This window comes from Mesoplodon densirostris, chromosome 11 (genome assembly GCF_025265405.1).
Source record: "Mesoplodon densirostris isolate mMesDen1 chromosome 11, mMesDen1 primary haplotype, whole genome shotgun sequence".
Taxonomy (NCBI): domain Eukaryota; kingdom Metazoa; phylum Chordata; class Mammalia; order Artiodactyla; family Ziphiidae; genus Mesoplodon; species Mesoplodon densirostris.
In genome coordinates this window covers 18,062,521-18,083,893 of record NC_082671.1, presented here as the reverse complement: position 1 = coordinate 18,083,893, position 21,373 = coordinate 18,062,521, and the positions used below count along the sequence as shown (strand labels likewise).

Below are 21,373 nucleotides of genomic sequence, written 5' to 3'. Positions count from 1 at the left end.
AGCACAGATCCTAAATCAACGCATGGCTGGACATCCTGCCCAGTGTCCAGGAGTGACGCCCGCAGGGTCTCCTCTTTCCAAATCCTAAGGAGTTCTAGATTTTAAGGGCACCAACATTATGTCCCCAAAAGACCATACAATAAATATATGTTTTTTTAAACTGAGGAATTCTTTTGATTTTGATCTAGTCTTCTTTCTGCACAAGAAAAATACTAGCATTCATTTCTTTCACTTATTTATTGTGGGCAGTTTCCATTTCTGAATGCCACTTTATTTTTTAGATAATTTACTTAATCAGTGTTCAGTTATATCTGGATCCAACATTCCCAACCGAATTCTCACACTTTTCATTGAGGACTAGTTAATGGCTTCAGAAGTTCCACTGAAAAGATTTAAAAGCTCTCCTTGTCATTCTCTGAAGGGGTGAAGAAGAGCTAATCCCATTATTATTCAAGTAAAAAGGAATGAGAAGTGGACAAAATGAGGCTACTGCCTTAATAACTGTGCTATAATTTAGGTCCTGTTTATCTAGCAAAAACAATTTCAATGTAGCCAAAACAAGTCATTAAGAGGAAAAACAGACACTCTTCAAATGGTAAAGACATACAGTTAGCTTCCTGTCTCAAAATGAAAATAGAGTGGAAGGTTTTGCTCCTAAATTTTTTAGTTTATTTTACATTTGACAAAAATGTCAAAGAAATTTAGAAATGGCTCCTTTACCAAAAGAATATACCTTGCTTATTTCAAAAGGTGAATTAATTTATAACTAAATTCTCAGTTTGTAAATTATGTTTTCAAAGAGAAACAACATTCAGATTTTTTAAAAATAATATATTCAAAGATATCTCAAACTCTCAAAGTGTTCAGTAATGGCAGCCTTTCTAAAAGATCGATCTATGATATCATTTGACATCCACAAACTAAAAGAAACTTATTCCCAGAAAACAAAGTTGGAAATAACTTTTATTTCTAAACTGTACTCCTAGTTTATTTAAAGGCATGATAATCTGCCTAACATACTCAGAAGAGAAATGTCTGATTTCAGTGAGAGGAGATGACAATATCTCTATTAAGAATTATAACTACAGCAACAAAATATCCTTATTTGACTTAAAACTTTCTATTTTAACAAGTTCTATTAAAAACTAGATGGACCAAAAAAAAATTGACTAGATAAACTAAAACCTGTCATTTCAATAAAACCTTGTGAACTGTTGATTTTTAAATTCCTCTGGACTCTGAAATATGCTACCAAACTTCTAGATTATTCAGCACAATTGGACTAGCGCTACAGATGGATGACATTTGAAATAAGCTAATTTCACAAAGTCATCTCTGGAAGCAACAGGCTCAAATTATATTTTGTAACTGAGCACAATTAAAAGATTAAAAAAAGAGATAGTATTTACTTTACATTAGACTTTTCAGAAAATGCAGCGATTGAATAAGAACCTCTAATAAGCATACAGACTGACTGTAAAAAGGTGTAGCTGAACACCTGCCAACACTTTGTAGAAAGTGACAGACGGGAACAAATAACGTCAAAGCTGATTCTTTCTCAATTAATGTATTAGTTGCACATGAAAAAGACTTGAATTTTTATTTTTCTGAAAAATGTACCCTAATTTCACAGACCTTTCTAAAGTTCACACCACAGTGATCTTGGTGGTGGCTTTGGTTATTTTCAGTTGGAAGTCAGCTAAAAATAAATATCTAGGACTCATGCTGAACGTGGGATTTCCTACCATGAAAGGCACAGACAAATTCAGCCCCTTATCTGACACACGGAAGAGAATATTTTTAAAGTAATAAAAGTACAAACATTAAAAATTTAAGTTCACAGACTAGTGAATAGGCTATTTCTTTTCTTCTCTCTATAGAAGTTTACTTCAATGGGTTTAATCGCTAGCTCAATCTCAGGAGATTAGGGGGATAAATATTTCAGATTAAAATCATTTCATTCTTTTCTATCCATTTATTCTGCCAGTTAGCGCCTACCGCAAGCAAGACACTGGGCTGAAATTTTCTAAAGCAAATACTTATGGTTGACACAAGGAGGCCAAAAATGTTGATTCCTTTTATAATGAGAACGGTTGTGATGTGAATCTGACTTCTTCAGTTCTTGAGCCTAGAAAGCAAATGTTCAAGGAAGCCTAGGCAACTCAGGTTGCCTCTCCCAACTTCCTGGGAGACTGCTGCTGAGTCGGGACCCCAAAATACTAACTAACTCCCAAACAAGGGGATGTTTCATATCACAAGGACTAGCATGGCCTCCTGAAGACCATTTCCTAAGCGGACCTGTTAATTCCATCCTCTAAAATACTTAGTTTAAAAATAAGAACGATTTCCTTTCTCTGTGCTCAAGCTAGTTTAACAATGTCCAAAGGAGGCTGACTTTACAGGAGTCACCACAAAATAAAACATTCCCCCCCAAATAATACTGCTCTGACTTCAAACTTCCATTAGGTTTATTTAAGTGGATTATACCTGAAGAGGAGGAAACACCTGCCACTGATATAGCATAAATATTCAGTTATTTCAACTTACTTCAGAAGGTTGAAAATTTCTATTAAAATCCTATTAAATCAAAACCACAAGCTTCTTGCATAAAATTATTTCAATATTCTGATAAGGCACTGTGGGGTGTAGGGGATAGAAAGGCATTCCTTAAATTTTTAAACACACTCTGACTGAGAAGAATCTATTATGTTAAAAAAAAACATGAAATAAAATGCATTTCTTGGAAAAAATTATATACATACACACACATACAGTACATTGTCAGATGGGAAGACTGGCCAAAAAAAAAATTACAAGACCAACCTTTACATTAATTTAAAGCAATTTCAAAATTAGCCAGGGCAAATGACTAGTTATGTTCAAATACAAACTCTTTCAAGTAACAGTTATGATTACTATGGCATTTTATTCTCCAGCTAGCTACTTCAAGAAGTCTAAATTAATCCAGCTTCACCAGGAGTGAGATTGAGTCCACATTATTTCATTTTAGACAAATGTGCTTCTTTGTATATGTAGATTCTATTACCTTTGCTCTTTCTAGCTTATTTCCTAAGTGATATGTAAAAACCTATGTATCTCACTATTTTTATTCTCTAATGCAAAGATAAATAATAGATCGTGCTTTAAAAGGGAGAAATTTATGAATCAAAAGTCATCATAAAGTCATTTGTAAGTTTGATTTATAAATCAAAAGTCATGATAAACATCACACAGATATAAACCAATATACGCAAAATAAATGCATACTTTAAAAAATAATTCTATACATCTGTGTATATAAAGGAACATGCTATATTTAAAAGTTGTTTTCTCATCACTTCTCGATGCAATATTGGAAATATGACTACAGTTATGAATTCATAGAGCTTGGGGAAAGGAGATGGAAGGAAGGTGACATTTAAAAGTTCTTCTTTTCCATCTGTACATTTTTTTGAGTTTAGCCGGCAGTTTGAAATCACACAGAGCTTCAAAAGCCCCCTAATCTCAATTCCTAGTTTAGAAATTCCACACTATCAAAATCTCCAGTCCTCTCTATACACAAAATGGAAGCATTTTCCTTTTGTATATCCATGAGAGTGGTGTTTACATAAGCAATAGTGAAGAATCATCAGCCCTTTACAGACACTGTTAGAATTTTCATCCATTAAAGCTACTAGCTGGTTTGTGGCTTTAGTTTCCTAAGTTACCAAGATAACGACCTGCATTACAAACATAAGCACTTTCATTTCTAAAGAGACATTAGATAACCCAATTACAGACTAATCACCATGAACAAGGCTGATCATGTGTTCACACTGTATATATAAGCCATCCCTGTTAACTAATCTCACTTCGAAAGGCAAATTCATAATTAGCTGGAAATCCTGATTCTGTGTTACAAATCAAGTTAACAAAAAGTTTCCTTATTTAAGGGCTCTGTTAAACTCCCGCTCCAATTAAAATCAACATATTTTAAAATATGTGCAATAATGAGAAATGAAGAAAAGAGGGAAAACAGACTGACGTGCCAACTATAAGAGTGGTAAGTGGTACAAAAATGAGCTATCAAGACTACATACAAATGTGAACAGTTGTATATTAAGTGATATCATTAAATCTACATGGATTTTCCATTATAACAGAAGAGGTGACATTAGTATTCAAGTACTTCACCTCTTTTAAAATGTCCCAAAATGTAGCCATTATCCACCCATGTCTACCAAGTACTTGAAATGTGGCTTCACCAGATTGAGATGTGCTGTAAGTGGAAAACACACACCACGTATTTTGACTTTAGCACAAAAAGCAGAAAGCAAAATACCTTGCTTTTTTATGTTGATTTTCTGTTGACAGGATATAATGGATTAAGTTAAACAGTATTACCATGGATTTCACCTGTTTTTTTTTTTACTTTTTTATAAGGCTACTAGAAAATATAAAATACAGTACTTTGTTATATTTCTATTGGACAGCGCTTATCTATAATGTTTACAGGACTGTTTTCATCAAAGCCACTGGGTGACACTGTTTCTCCACTAAATTGATGCATCCAAAGCAATTTCCTGGCAGAGGAAAAAGTCTTGCACATACACGTACACACACACCAACGGACATCATGTGCTCCTTATAACTATTCATATTCTTAGGATGAAAAAACATGAATACATGTAAGTAACTTCATCACTATCTTAGCAGGACTGGCAACACTTAAAATCTGTAATAATCATTCAGATTCCTCAATAATAAATGACACCTCTAATCAAATCAAACAGACAGAAGCTGTTTCGTTTGTGACTTTTCCCAAATAGCTTTCCATCTTCTAAATGGTAATGTTCTTCATGACTTCCTCTAATATTACATCCTATTTACTTACATTTTAACAGATTCCTACAGAAACCATGCAAAATAATTTAGGTGAACAAAACCCACCAGTTGTTTTTGCTAACAAAGAAATGCTTTACCCATGTGCAGATGACTTTTCAAACTGAAGTCTGAAATCCTGAACATTTTTAAATCAATTTATTGAAAAACTAAAATGAAAACCAAAATCAATATTTACACCACCATCGCACACTCTTCTTTGATGAGATAAAGAGTCTACAAAGTAGGACTCTGCAATGCAATTGTCATTCATTTCTGGGACAAAGTCCTGATTAATACATTCTAAAGGCTGCCTGGTACGTGACCAGAAAATTCACTGTAAGGGCTCGAAAGAGTTTTGTGATATGTGTCCTCTAAATGGGTTTTACTCAATCTTCTATTTCTGAAAGAGAATTTAGAGTTGAAAATTACAAATGAAATGTGGGCTTAAAGTGATCTGCCTTACTCCTTTCCTACTCTGTTCCCCCAGCGACAGATTCAAGTCCAAGAGAGAATTGGATAAAAGCCAACATTTTGCCGCAGGCTACTACATACTTTTAACGGACTCTCCCTCAGTTTCCTTTTCTCTAAAATCAGACTAATTCTAGTCTCCTAACTACAGCCTGCACAGAATTAAGCATTTTAAGATCGCATTACAACAAGTTCCTTACAGCCATAGACTACCTCAGGATAGGAGAACCATCGTTGTGGTACCTTGAGGTATAACATGTCCTAAATCCTATAAAATTTTTACCTGTATTTCAGAAGTCCTATTAGTGTATACTAAATTAATTTCCACTTCAAAGAAACAATTCTGCCTTGTCTTCAAAACCTAAACCTGCTCAAAATCTAAATAAAACATTTATATTCAACCATTATGTGTTGAGGACCTTCTGAAAATCTGTGAAAATATCAACATTTTCCCCAGAAAAATGAACAGATGAAGTTTTACATGAAATTTCACAGAAGCGATGAACAGTTCTGGATCTAGTAAAACCTGCTCTAAGCTATTGTATGCATTCCTTCAAGGATTATCTAAGAGGTCATTTAGATATTTTAATGTGATTTCCCCTTTTCTTATGTTGATGTCTCATTACCCTAACTAGGCTCTAAGCTCTGCAGGGCTGAGGTGCTACATCATACCTGTGTGCAATTTGTATGCTTTCTAGCACAAGGCTTAACACATAGACAAAAATATGTTGATATGACTTTTTATAGGTTCACGGACCAAAAACTTTTATGAATAACATTAGCTAAGGATAGCATCTTTTAAAATAGTGTACATTTTGGGTGAACACTAATATTTTTAACAACTGCTATCTGACAGATCTTTCTCTGAACTACAACTTCTGCACATCTTTAAGATTTTTCCCCCCAGAGATCAAACCTGTGTATCTTACGTTGACAACAGTGCAAACGCACATTCTCAAGTGCAAAGTTAAGACCATTCCCCAGGAAAGCCTTACGGAAAACAAAAACAAACAAAAAATACTCCTTTAAAAAATACTACCAATTGTAAAAGTATATACTGATAGGTAGTTCCTACAAGGATTTTAATTTCTATGTAAAGGAACTAACGGTCATTTGAATAATTAACAGAGCACAGATTTAGGTGCAAGAATATGGAGGTGTCTGACTCTTTTGGCTCATTCTGAATTATTTGATAGATCTTCGCTGAAAACATGAATGTAGAAAATAAACACAAATTGAGTTTTCAATCTAATATATTTGAGGCTTTTTTTTTTCAAGACACAATTATAAATATCACACTCAGAAGAGAAAAGGGAGGCAGAGACTCCATGGAACAGGAGACACATGGCCAATGAAAACAATTCACCAGAAACACGTAGGATTATGTCTAATCTCTCAAAGCTCAAGAAACTTGCCCCATGCAAAAAAGGTTTTCTGAAAAATCCAACTCCCACCCCTAAACCCCAAATAAACTCATTCTTTTGCTAGATTAAATATGCCAAGTTTTCAAGGAAGTCTACATAGACTCTACTGGGCTGTTACTGGCACAAACCATATTAACTGAAAATCTTAAAATGTAATATATAGGCATATTTCTAATTCTGAGGCTCATAAACATCCTACTTCAACATAATAAATGAGAACTTATTGAAAAGGGACATGAAATTAAATCTGGTGAGGCCTTTATTCACCTAGAGTCCTGAAGAGATTCTTCTCAGAGCTGTATTTCCTAACAGACTACAACAAATTCACACAAATGTCACTACAGATATAATGAATGTTTTTTCATGCCAGTGTCACTCACCCTTGCCTGCCTGCACCCCTCCCCTTCAGGCTTTTCAAAATGTATTTCATACACAGAGTCACTGTTCTGGTTGTTTATTTAATTAACATGACAGCCCAGCATACACAGCATTTCTTTCAGTTCTACAGTTTTAACTTTTTTACACTTTAGGCTCAATACAGAAAGAGTAAAATTACTGTTTGCCTCCTTCCAACCTCTGTAAATTTATATAGATTCACTAACTCTTTCTGTCAAAACAGTTTTTCAGTATGCTTTAAATGTCTATATTCACAAAGTAAAATCACAATTTTGTCCCTACACACCAAAAAATTCTTTTCCCTCACCTTTCCCAAGGGATGAGAAAATCTTGTTTTTCCTTTTTAGGGTTTTCAAAAATTGGCATTAATTAATTTTAATTCTGTCAGCAGGTCATAAGTAATCAATATTGTTCTTTGTATAGCCATGAGCAGAGTTATACGCCTGAAATGTGATAGAAGCTACAATTGAATTAAAAACCCATGGTTGTTTTGGAAACTTATTCAATTTGAGAAATGTTATATTATCCTGAAATGTATTTAGGAGTTTAAAGGACAATACATTCTGTATTTTCAGAAGCAATCTATACTGTAAATGCAAGTAAGTTATACTTTTTACCAATGATGTAAGAAGGCCTACCATATGCCTACCATTGAAAACTACACCTACTACTATATTCTACTACTTTTGTTTTGTTGTTGGCTTTTTTGCTTGAAAATACCTTTCTTACATCACTGATGAAATACTTGATTCTACTTTTGATAACCAACCACTAGACTCTTGCAAAAACTACTACATTCCTACAAAAATCTGCTAAAGATATTTTTTGCTAAAGATGTTTAATTGAGAGCTGTAAGGACTTATGTCTGGAAAACTATTTTGATTTTTAATTACACAATGTGAAGTATATAGCTGTACATTTCTGACTGATACTGTACCCATCACAAAGAATTTTGTCATGAAGTGGTAAAACTGCATTAACAGTGAGAAGCGTACGGCTTGTGTTTATTTTATGTGAAACCATAGGCAAAGATATTAAATTCTTCTTAATATGTAACTAAAATAAAATGGCATTGGTTTGGAATCTTTCTTAAATCAATGTGCATGGTGGTCCCAGTAATTAGAGGGGAATGTCTGGCCAATTGCATTCATTGATGTATAAGGAGAACAGAGAGACATCCCTTCAAATACAATTTCCAAGTGTTAAAAATTGCTAAGTTAAAATTTTATGTTTAAAACTAACCTATTTATTAATCATGCATAATATCTAATAATTCAAGAAATTCTAAGGACCTTAGAGTTCAGAGGGCACAGTGATACCTGCTCAGGGATGTGAACATCTGCTCAGGAAAGATACATACACCTTAATGGAACCATCTGCCTTCTTAACCAAAATAGTACAGTTTGACTCACTGTTCTACAAAATCTTGAGGATACTGGGCTGGTAGGATTGAACTAAAAGCCATGCAAATGTTACCAACTTTGTTCTTTCCTGAAGTAGATACCTTCACTTGCATCTCACAGATACACCCCATGTCCCATTAATCCTGGGACTGAAGACTAGATCTATGGTTCCTTTCTTTGGTTGAAGCGATCTTTATGATCAATGCTGCAAAACTCAATTCTATATGTAATAGCTGATCTACTGTCTTCAGTATGGTTGGGGAAGGGAGAAAGGGAGTGAGGGAGGGAGGAAGGGAGGGTCAGAAATCCATCTGTCATTTGGTTTGCCTTATGAAAACTTTATCATCTATTCTCCTTGACCTTTTAGAATTGAGTCATTTCAGAGAGATAGTTCCCAAGCAAGTGGCCACTATCATTCATCTGGAAAAGAAAAGGCTGGAATTCTCTCACCTTTAAACCTCATAATGAGCAAGGTCCAAATAAATTCTCAAGAGGCCTCTGCCAGCCTCTCTGTGTTTTATGTCCTCACACCTCTACTTAAAATTCACTTGTTGCCTGTGGATTGTCTCAGGTAGCATTCAGGCCAGTGTTATATATGTGTTTTATAATTATTTTGATTCTTGACTTCATAAAGCATGCAGATGACAGTGGTACACTTTGCACCCTTAATGAGAAGTTTGTTTCCTTGTGATAAAACAGATAAGCCATTTACTATATAGCTCCTGAACTTTTCACACAGGCTAACGTATGAGATATTGCTCTGTCTTATAAGATCCTAGTGCATATTAGTTCCCACCCACCCCCAACAATTATGCTCAGCAACAACTTAAATGGGTCATATATAAAAACTAGCCTTAAGTAACACGTACACACTCACCCATGCCCTCATTAAAACTTCCAGTAAATAAATTTCTGCTAAATGTAACCTTGTTTTTCCATCAACCATAAGAGATAGTCTCTCACTTTAGAAGAGTCTTCATAAACACAGGCTTTAAAAAAATAGCAGCCAAGAAAACTGACCAAAATAGATTACAAATATACATTTTCAACAGAAATCATCAGCAAAACACGTAAAAATGCAAAGCTCAGTTATTTCCTTATAAGTTGGCAGATGATTCAAATCCTCTATTTATCAATTTAAACCAGGGGAAACCAATAAAAATCTACAGGCTAATTAACGCTGCTGGTTAATTCCCCTAAACAACTTCTTATCTTAAGTCCACCCTTAACTCCTTAACTTCTAAATGTTACTATGAAATTTCAGAAATTTAATTTCAGAGGCTAAACGATATTAATTTGGAGTCAAGTTATTTATGCTTAAATCACATATTTGACTTAGAAATTTAGGTTCAATTTTGCAATGATCAGATCACATTTCCTTATAAGTTAAAGAAAAGTGTGTTCAAAAAATATTTAAACTAGCAGTGTTTTCATTTAAAAGACATTCTCTAGGTGACTTTAAAAAGAAATTAAAACGTTTTCCCCCCTAATTGGTTTACCCTTAAGTAGACAGCTTACTTTATTCTGGTGATTTCCAGATTTCTACCAAAACTGAGTATCAGTCAGTGGCCTGTTTTTAACTTCACTCTTAGAGTAAGCTAAACCCAAGAAATATTTGCTTTATCTAAACGAAAAGCTAAATAAGTACATTTGTTTTAAAATAAACAGAGACTATGATGTTGTCATCCATTCTGCTAAATAATGTCAAACAACCACATTCTGTGGATTCAACTCCATTTCAGAAACAAACTGGCCACCACACCATATGGTGACTGCTATTTCTTAGAAACACCCAAATGATTATCCACAGAATAACCTAAAAAGAAAAAGCTTAGTATGTCTTAGGATACTCTCTCACTCCCTAAAGCTGTCCTAATAGTACCACAGGTAGGCATAAATTTAAATGGGAAAAGTGTAAATTTCCATTTGCTGTACATAACCAGCTCTCTGCCATCCCTACCCCAAGTGTCAAATCAGCTTGGAGTAGAGAGGCAAACACTGAGGTACTCCTTCTCGGATACAATCTGCTTTTAAAATTGGGATTTGTTCTTTTATGCCCTTTATAGCAACTATACTCCATGGTCTCAAAACACTTAATGATAATAAGGAAATTGGTCCCCATAATTCACTAAACTTTTATTTGGTATAACTTCACTCATAATTCTAGATTCCTCCTCCTCCTCACTGAAAGACTGATATTACCAGCAACTTAGAAATACTCCCCTGAATTAATGTTTCCTGTATAAAACCATTTGAATTTCTAAATATTCACTGAAGTATGTAGATAACTCAAGAGATATGTTTTCTGAAGTTGATACCAACAGCGCAGTCCATGATTCTGGCAAATTCTTAAGTTCAGACATATTGTTCCCCAAATTGAAGTTTATGATGATAATACAAAACACATGAGCATGTAATAATGTATGTCCCCAAATCACACTTAAAAACAAACTGGGCACCACCAAATGCAGTCTCTTCAAGTAAAACGTACTGCAAGACCAGAAAGCGTATCAGCAACTCACCTTCAAGCATTCCTTGCTTTAACTGTAAAATATTTATACTGACGTCCATAAACGTTTACCTGTCCCTTTAGAAGAAATAAGTTTTATAAAAAGGAACAGAAGGAAATCTAGTAAAAGCCTCGTTTTAAAAATCACCCATCGCTTAAAAAAATAATTAAACTTAATTCGAACGTTTCTGCTAAAGGAGGAAAGCATCAGGGCAAGCCATACGCAGGTGTAGCAGATCTAAAAAGTTGGCCCAGCTGTGGAAGACCCCGCAAAGCTCATCTAGTTTTATCACTTATTCGGGTTCCTGTTGTTCAGGTTATAAAATACTGTGTGAGAGGGGGAGAAAAACCCGCTAGTTTCCAACTAAGTCTGAAGTTAGAGCAGTTTTCTGGGCTATCTTTCCTTCTGTTCCCAGAGCTCGAATTCCCTCCACTTTGTGGCGGATACCAGGGGTTTCAAGTTTTCCCGAGAGGTGAGTGAGAGGGGCTTCCAGCGCTTACCTGTTCCCTCGGGATGCAGGGCAGGGAGGTCCTCCGATGGGACTTGCTGCTGCAGCCCGACATCTCGGCGGACACCACGGAGCTGGACCGCCTCCTCCTCTTAAACACCGGGATCTCTTCCTTGGTCCCAGCGATCAGCTGGGACCCGAAATGCTCCCTCGGAGCCGCCCCCGTGGACTGTGGCAAGATTTGCTCCACGTACCTGGCCAGGAGGATCCCCAGCGCTCCGGCCAAGTACGCCAGGTACGGTCTCCAGGCGACCTTGAACCTCTCTAGGGAAATGAGGGCCACGGTCCTGACCGCGCTAGTCAAGGCGATCATGAGGACGCCCAGCCTCAGCCTCAGTACCAGCCATGTCGCGGCGGCCAAGCAGCTGAGCACCACCCCCGCGGCGGGGAGCGAGAGTAAGTGATCCTCCCCGACGCCCAGCCCAATCTGGACGAGCGCTTCCCCCCCGCAGCAGGCGGCCAGCAGCGCGACGGCCAGAGGCAGGCGCACCCCGGCGCGCTGGAGGTACAAGCCCATCCAGAAGAAGGCACACAGGAGACTGAAGAGCAGCGCCGAGGGCTGCAGCCAGGGCCCGAGCGGCGCGCCGCCCCCGGGAACACCTCCCCGAGGCCCCGGGAAGACGCCCCCTTCTGCTCCGGGGGCAGCTTCCTCCTCCTCCGCCGCCGCCGCCGCCGCCTCCTCACTCCGCTCTAGGTCACAGCCGATCTCCCCGCGGACCAGCCTCACCAGCAACGCTAGCAGAAAGGACAGGGAGCCCGCGCACAGCGCCGAGGAAAGTTTCTGCGAGCGCCGGAGGGGCCGCAGCACCAGGGCGCCCCAGCAGCCGCGGCAGCCCGGGTCCCGGGGCGATGAGGGGCCCGCGAGACGGTGGCAGCCCGGGCCCGCCGCGGGGGCCGGCCTCGCCTCTGCGTGGCCGGGCTTGGCCCCGACTCGGGCGGCCTCGCCCGGCACGGCCATGGTGCGCCCTCTTCGCGGACTCCCCGAAGTCCCCCCGACGCCCCCACCCCGCCACACACACACACACACAGACACGCACGCACGCTCGCTTGCTCTCCTCCCAATCCCACCCTCGGAATCCCTCCTTCTTCTCCCAGGCCCGCGAGCACTGAAAGTTTCAGCTTTCGAATAACTCCTGGTGAAGGCTAGATGCTCCAGAGATGAGCCTTCAAGTGAAAAGCTAGCACAGGCAGAAACGATCAGACTTCCTCTTTTTCTCTCTTGGAAAAGCTTTGAAAATTCTCCGCTCCACCCCCACCCCCGACTTCTGTCCTCCGGGGTCTCTTCGGACTTCAGGGTTTTAAAGATTGCCCGAGGCTTCCTGCGCGCGGGGTCCGCAGCCGCTGCTGGAGCCGGGGGCGCAGGGCGAGCTCGGGGCCATCCCGGGCGCTACTGCGCCCGGGGCCCGCGGCAGATGGAGGTCCCCCTTCTCTTCCTTCCTGCAGCTCTTTCTCTATCACTCTTTCTTTCTCCTCGGCCGATCCTCCCCGGCCCGGCCCCAGGAAGCGAACCGCCATTCCCTGGGGCAGAAAGCACAGCCTCCCCAGCGTCTGTAGGTCCAGTTCATGGCAAAGGGTGGAGAAAATGGAAAAGGGGCTGAGAAATAACCAAGAAGTTGCTAAGTCCCGTCGGAGAGAGACCCAGTCCGGGAGACGAGCGGCTGCCGCAAGGGAAAAGAGGGAGGGCGAGCGAGCTGGAGAGGAAGGGAGGGTGAGAGGAACGGGAGGGTGAGAAGGGAGAAGGAGATTTGCTCTCTCTCTCTCTCTCTCTTTTTTTTTTTTTTTTTTTTTTTCCTTCTTTTTGGTGCGAGGTTGGTAGTGATTTGCAATTTTGCAGAAGGGAAGCGAGTGGAGACGACTAGTTACAATTGTATAAAAAGCAGGCAGCTGGACTGATCTGCAATCCCGCTTGCTTTCTTTAAGGCAACTCCCTAGGAAAGCTTTCCCAGCTCAGCTCCCGCCCCTCCCCCGGAGGAGGCGCTGCTCTCTGCTCTGGCGCTCCTTTCCCCGGAGCCGGGCCGCGCAGCTAGCACCTTGGCGAAGGAGTTGCTCAGACCCGTCCACCGCCCAGCTCTTTGCATCCGGGGGGCGCGGGGGTCTGCGGCTGGCCCTCACGCCAAGCTGACCAGGACGTTGGGGGGAAAAAAGGACTGTGCTTGGATACTTAGCAGGCGATGGGAGTCAACAGACTTCCCACTGTCGTGAAAAATGACAGCCACATCTACTGTCTGAGTGATTCAAAGATGCTTATATCAGGTACAACAGCAAACCAATTTCAGGTGGCATTGTAAGGCCTTGACTGCTCCTGCTGGAAGGTCTGTTTTCAACAGAAAAGCCAAGCTTTTCTGTTGGGCCAAATAATGGAAAATCTCAACAAGTTACCTAGACCGTAAAAGCATTATTTTAAAAAGAAGGGGGAGGGGAGAGCATTTTTTAAAAATTGTTACTTTAAAATATATACATAAGAATAATAGTCAACAGCTGTTGTTGATGGTGGATGGTAAACTACATTGAGATTAAGTGACCCTGGCCTCAAAAAGGTGTACCAAGTTAGGAAGCCCAAACAGCCAATCAGAAAGTAATATAAAGAAATCTTGGGCTTCCCTGGTGGCGCAGTGGTTGAGAGTCCGCCTGCCGATGCAGGGGACACGGGTTCGTGCCCCGGTCCGGGAAGATCCCACAGGCCGCGGAGCGGCTAGGCCCGTGAGCCATGGCCGCTGAGCTAGGAAAGATCTTGGAAGGCCGTCTGGTTGTGAAATACTATGTCTACCATGAATAAAGCTTATGAGAAAAGAATCAGGATCCTAGTTATTGAAGTTTACAGGCTACACATTTCATGTACTGTAGGAATGTAGTATTTGTGAAACCGAAGGAAAAAAATTTAAAGCTAACTTTTTTTGGCAGATTATGAGAAATAATATCTGTTCAATGGACTTTTTTAAAGTCCATCAATGTGGGGAGCTAGTTTCTTTTTACACGTAACACAAGAATAGTCCATTCTTGTTCATTTTTAACATGGCTACCTTATGCCATTTGCCCTCAATAATAATAATCCAATTGTGTCTTAATTATCTGGACATTCCAGGTTAAAGTGTGTTTAGAGCCTGGAGTATTTGGATAATTGGCTCAATATGCCACTGTATTTTATGTGTAGAGATGAAGCAATATAAAGAAAAGGCAAAGGAGATACTTGAGATGAAATTAAATCATGGGATAGGGGAGAAGATGGCTTAAGTCTTAAGCTTAGCTTCATGGGAAACAGCCTGCTCTAGTTTGGGACAGGTATTAATATTAGGGCATAAATGGATATGAGGAGCTACAATGATACAGCTTCTCGCCATCAGATGTCCAGAACCATGTTTCCACATGGAAAACAAGTTGGGCAGCTAGTCAATGGCAGTGGGCACCATCTGTTTAATAATTAAAGAAACAGGAGCAGCGATGTCTTTGCCAAAGACAAAGGAGCCCCCTAACCTGCACACATACTTTTTTGAGTTCCCTTTTTAGACATATGATTCATATGCCAGCGCCTACCTGAAACATTTCAGAGTGAAAAGCCTTGATTGGAATATCATGCTAATATCCACTGGCATCAAAAAATAACATATTAAAATGAGAAACTTAAAATCTGGGCATATATCAAGGTTAGAAAGAAAGGAATAGTGAGAATTTTAGAAGATTTCCATTTTCACTGTAGTCTACCCCCCACAATTATCTCAGTTCTTTAGAAAAAAACAATAAATCACCATAAAAACTGAACATGTAGGAGGTGGGATGTAGATATTAAAGCAACATTGTGACGGAAAAAACATAAGAATGGCATTTGTTAATGGCCGCAGAACAGAAACACTAGATTTGTATGTTAAACAGTGACATTCTTGAGGTGTTCAATAGTATTAGAGAGGCAATATCCTGATTTCTCCCAATTCTCAACATCACAACCAGAAAGTTATTTGTCCCACCAAAAGGAAAGAAGGTAGATTCCACCCCTCACCGGCATTACCATCCAGAATCTGGAGGCAGAGAAATGAAAACAACAAAATACTCTTCTTAGGTAGATGCAGAAAGCTGCAGTGCTGTACTACCTGAAAGAAGTGTCTAGCGTTGGGTGCAGCATATTAAGTGAAATCAGACCCAACTCGTAAAGCGGACATTGAGCAACCACATAGAAATAGAAACTTCCCATTTTCTGCAGACAGTGACTGATGAGTTCTAATTCAAGAAAGTGACAACACAGCCAAAAGATCAGGAAAATGTGGTACACACAGAAAAAGAGAATATGGAAAATGGAAAGAAACATTCAAATTTGACTTGCTAAAGCCCTCCATTTAGCCAAAGCCAGGGATTGTGTTTTATTACTACTTTGTGAAAAGGATCTAGAAATTAACCCCATTGCAGATCACTTGCATTTGGCCAAATATAGTTATCATTAGGAAATTCTGTTAAATTCAAAAGTTTACACCCCACAGTATGGGTTCACTCATTCTCCACTATACACCTGGCCTCCGTGCATGTAATCCAGTGGGTATCTAAAATATAATTTATCCAATACACAATTCTTAACTTCCAGCTCCCTCCCTGCCCTTCCACTATCCCCACACACTCAACCTATTTCTCCTTGGTCCTCTCCCACCCCAGGAAAAAAACATAACCAACTATCTAGTTGCTCAGCCCCCTAAGGAGGGTATTGCCCTCCATTCCTTCCTCTGTTTGCCTTGCTCTAGTTCCAGTCTATTAGCAAGTCCACTTGATTCTTTCTCTAAAATACAACCTGAATCTATCCACTTTTCACCATTCCTCTTATAATAACCAACCCAGGACCCATCATCATCCCTGGCCTGGACAATTGCAATAACTTTCTTGGAGGAGGGTGTTGCCCTCCTACCACTCATTTTCTACACGACAGCCAGAGTGATGGTTTTCAAATGTGAATCCTATGATGTCGCTCCCTCCTTAAAACCGTCCAAAGGCTTCCCGTCACACCTGCATGACCTAAAGTCCCCCAACAGCCTGCAAGGATCTTTCCAAGCCACTCTCTGTGACTTCTCGTCCTATTCCAATTCTACTTCACTATGCAACACTGTCTATTAGAAAGTTCTTCTACAATGGAAACGTACTCTGCACTTCAAATATGGTAGCCTCTAGCCATGGGTGGCTGTTGAGCCCTTGAAACATGGCTAGTGCCACTGAGGAACTGAGTGGGTATTTTATTTTACTTTATTTTATTTTAAATTTTAATAGCTTCACATGGTTAGTGGCTTCTGCTGGAGAGTGCATCCCTCACCCTCATGCCATCTTTCTGTTTTTCATCATGTCAAATCAGGACCTTAGAATCTACAGATTTTCGCATAGTGGGTCTTTCTGCTCCATCATTTCTCACCTCAATTATTACCTGTTTACAGAGGCTTTTCCCCAACAGTCTTATCAAAAAGTCTTAGGACTCCATTTGCATGCACATGTTTTTCATTCACTCTCACACAGCCTTGTCTCATTATATTTGTAGCACTTATCCCTACACAAAATGCTCTTGTTCATTTATTTGTTTTCTTGTTCATTGTTATTGTTAAAGACAATCTCCGTATATTTTTACATATAATTGCTCAAGTGGGCAGATGCCTCAAAATCTCTAATTGAAGATGTGGTTACCCATATTGAACCCATAGGCAAAATCATGCAAGCAGTGCTTTTCACAGAAAGTTACTTTTTAAAAAATTGCTAGATAAGTTACTCATTTATAAGAGAAATAGGTAATAGTCAATGTTCTAAAAACTTTGTATTGCTTCTCAGATGAAATGTGCATCATCTACAACACTTTTCTGGCAGGCATAGGGGAAAAGCCATTTAAATATATGCATTTGGTTAGCAAGTCAGCTGAGAAATCCAGAATTAGGAGATGTCTGAATATAAATTACTGCCAAAAAGTCATAGCTCACATCATCATCTATGAGATAGCCTCTAACTATTCCAATTAACACTACTTGAGGAGTTTAATAAGTTAAAGAAAATTACACATTTTGGTAAGATAGACCTTATTAACACTAACTATTCCATGTCTAGTCAGGGAAAAAATGTAGAAAACTTGCATTTGGGGATGCATTGTCTCCCTCCTCCTCTGTGGAATGCCGCCCCACTTTTTAATTCCCAAAGAATTTAAGAAACAGCTTTGGATATACAGTTGTGAACTAGTATAAAAACCCTAAAGAGTAAAAGCAAGATGCAAGAACAGGTTGCATCCACAAAGCTGTTATTCACAGAGTCAGACTGTCTATAGCAGTAAACCACCAGGAAGCTTCACTTCGGCTTATGTGTCCTCTGGTTCCCCGTTGTCTCAGAGTTGGCCTTCCTGACATCACGTTTTGGGTGTTAAAGTCTGTCTCTACCTTATCTAAACAAATCGTTAAGGAAATCTGAGTGCTTTAGGTACAGGGATTCCCAACCTTGTTCACCTGGTAGCACATGCAGAAAACAATAACATTTTGTTGTCACATTGGATTAAAGGGACAAAGCTTTTTGCAGATAAAGTCTTCAGGCCTAGAGCCTGAGAGATTATAATCTCAGGTACACCTCTAACCTTTGGCACTTTAAATTTTTGAGACATATAGTATTTGACTCACTAATAAAATGTGTAATTCAACTGTATTCTTTATGAAGGCTGTTAAAGTAAACATAGTGTAAATCCCAAGACCTTAGTAGCTTGCCAACTACAAATCATAGTTCTTTATCACTTCCCCATAAATTCCCTCCGTTGGTCTGCAACACAAATGCATGATCTTTATCTAGTTTAAAAATTTGGAAATGATACACACTAAGTCTGATTTATAAAATAGATGTGATCATGATCAGGCTTAGAATCCAAATATTTCCTACCATACATTGATGTGTTCTCCATCGCATCCACATCCGTTACTCTGATTGATAACATCAGTAACTCTCTCCTCTGGACTTGCAAGCGTTGTTACTCTTTGAAAAGTGAACTATTCTGTAAAAATACAAATATATATTCTGTTAAAGTCTTACAAATAATGATAAATTGTGTGTGTGTGAAATCAGCATACTTTTCACTTAATAGTCTCATATACGTATATATCAAAAGGTGATGTTCTATTCAAAAGTGAAGACATGCTTTGCTTTACAGAATTCTTTGCACCTCCGTGTCTCAATCCCAGTGGATTACAAGGTTACTAAGGAAGAAGGAACTCACAGGGTACAGAGCACATGAGTCAAACAAAAGAGTGTGAATGCATTTACTGTATATCTGCTTTTTTTACAGATAGCAAAATATTATGGACATTTTGAGTAATAAGAGCTTTAAGATTGCTCATATTATTATTTTAAAGAGTTTTATTAAAATGAATTATTCCACTTCTCTGCTTAAGCACCGTCAGCAAAACACATTTACTTGAATCTTTCTGTGGTGATTCAAAATCTTATGATATCTCAGAGCCTCTCACTGTTATGGCCTCTCCCGTTGCGGAGCACAGGCTCTGGACGCGCAGGCTCAGCAGCCATGGCTCACGGGCCCAGCCGCTCCGCGGCATGTGGGATCCTCCCGGACCGGGACACGAACTCGTGTCCCCTGCATCAGCAGGCGGGCTCTCAACCACTGTGCCACCAGGGAAGCCCTAAGACCTATCTTTGTAAGTAGTAATTTTCAGTTGTATTTGTGCAGGTAAGTGGTGGAGGAGGGAAAGGACTGAATGTGAACTGCTTTCTGTTCAGTAACAATTACTTTTTAAATAATCCTAATCTCCGGCTTCCCTGGTGGTGCAGTGGTTAAGAATCTGCCTGCCAATGCAGGGGACACGGGTTCAAGCCCTGGTCCAGGAAGATCCCGCATGCCGTGGAGCAACTAAGCCAGTGTGCCACAACTACTGAGCCTGCGCTCTGGAGCTCACGAGCCACAACTACTGAGCCCGTGTGCCACAGCTACTGAAGCCTGCACGCCTAGATCCCATGCTCCACAGAGAGGCCACTTCAGTGAGAAGCCCGCGTGCCACAGCAAGGGGTGGCCCCCACTCGCCGCAACTAGAGAAAGCCCACGTGCAGCAACTAAGACCCAACACAGCCATAAATAAATAAATAAATAAATAATAATCCTAATCTCAAAATATAAGCAATATGTTGGCAAAAGCCTGAGAGTAATAAAGATTTACTCTTGTGTCTTATTCTTTACGATCATTCACTTTAAAAATGAAATAGGGCCTCCCTGGTGGCGCAAGTGGTTGAGAGTCCGCCTGCCGATGCAGGGGATACGGGTTCGTGCCCCGGTCTGGGAGGATCCCATATGCCGCGGAGCGGCTGGGCCCGTGAGCCATGGCCGCTGAGCCTGCGCGTCCGGAGCCTGCGCGTCCGGAGCCTGTGCTCCGCAACGGGGGAGGCCACAACAGTGAGAGGCCCGCATACCGCAAAAAAAAAAAAAAAAAAAAATGAAATAAAAATTCTCTTCCACTGGACTCTGAATAGAGCCATACAATACTAGTGTAAAAAAAATCAAAGGGGGTTTCCCTGGTGGTGCAGTGGTTGAGAATCTGCCTGCTAATGCAGGGGACACGGGTTCGAGCCCTGGTCTGGGAGGATCCCACATGCCGCGGAGCAACTAGGCCCGTGAGCCACAACTACTGAGCCTGCGCGTCTGGAGCCTGGGCTCCACAACAAGAGAGGCCGCAATAGTGAGAGGCCCGCGTGCTGCGGTGAAGAGTGGCCCCCACTTGCCACAACTAGAGAAAGCCCTCGCACAGAAATGAAGACCCAACACAGCCCAAAATAAATAAATAAATAAATTTTAAAACACCTACTTTACTGAGATATAATTCACATATCATACAATTCACCCATCTACAGTGTACAAGCCAATGTTTAAAAAAAATCAAAGAAATTAAACATTTTTTTGTTGGGGCAAAGAATGGGCAGAGAGCATGTAATAGGGGAAGAGGTGGCAGGAATTTTCAGTAACATCATCTTCACGAGTGAATTACAGACCATATTTACTATAATCTACAAAAATGAGCTTTTCTGTTAAAGGAACACCTCAAATCCTATTTTATGAAGAGGAATGAATTTTACTAAAATGCAAAAGGAATATGTAACAGTATGAAAAGAAAAAATCTTCTTTGGGGGGAGAGTTAGAAGGAAGAAAATACAGTGCCTGCCAAGTAAATTACTGATAAATGGTCCAAGACTGAGCTCTTTCTGACTTCGTGGGCAAATACCTCAGTTCTACAGCTGCCACTGATGTGCAGACCATTCTAAAATTTAGAACTTAAGGATGATTTGTGTTTTCAGTTAGAGAATATTTATAGAGAAAAATTTGAGGGTTGCTTGATAGAAAGGAAAATGTAAGTATAGGCTATTTCTTTTGATATTCCAATACCACTGAATTTTAAAGTTAGTTTTTACTTTACCCTCATAAGTTATAATAGCACCCAAACTATTACTTTTTGTACATGTGATAGTAGGATGCCAGGACAAAATTTATATACAGCCCAGAAACATCTTTGGTCTATAAAATTAATCCTCTTTTATATGAAATCTACCAGTGTTTTTAAAGGTTAATAAAGCATTTTGAGCTTCCTTATGGTTTTGGAGGAAACTTATCATCAGCCAAATGTCTAGAATTAGGCAACTGATGGAAGAAGAGATAAAAAGAAAGAATAGAGATAATTTACTAATTGAAAATCTTCACTGAATAATCCATCACCCACTGCTCTTTTCCTTTACAACCAACCTAAGGAGAAAGCATATTTAAAAATAGAATGAAATTATAAATTGGAACCAAAACTCATCCATAAAAAGATTAAATTATGT

At 39.7% G+C, this 21,373-nt stretch overlaps 1 protein-coding gene across 1 annotated transcript in view; it reads right to left on the bottom strand.

Annotated features, from left to right (window-relative positions):
* The window catches only part of PDE3A (phosphodiesterase 3A), a 313,671-nt gene extending 301,120 nt beyond the window's left edge, over nucleotides 1–12,551 (bottom strand). The window contains exon 1 of the mRNA XM_060112140.1: nucleotides 11,565–12,551. Within this exon, the coding sequence (XP_059968123.1) occupies nucleotides 11,565–12,530 (966 nt within the window). The 5' untranslated portion in view covers nucleotides 12,531–12,551. The remainder of the gene's footprint in view (nucleotides 1–11,564) is intronic.
* Nucleotides 12,552–21,373: the final 8,822 nt, after the last annotated feature.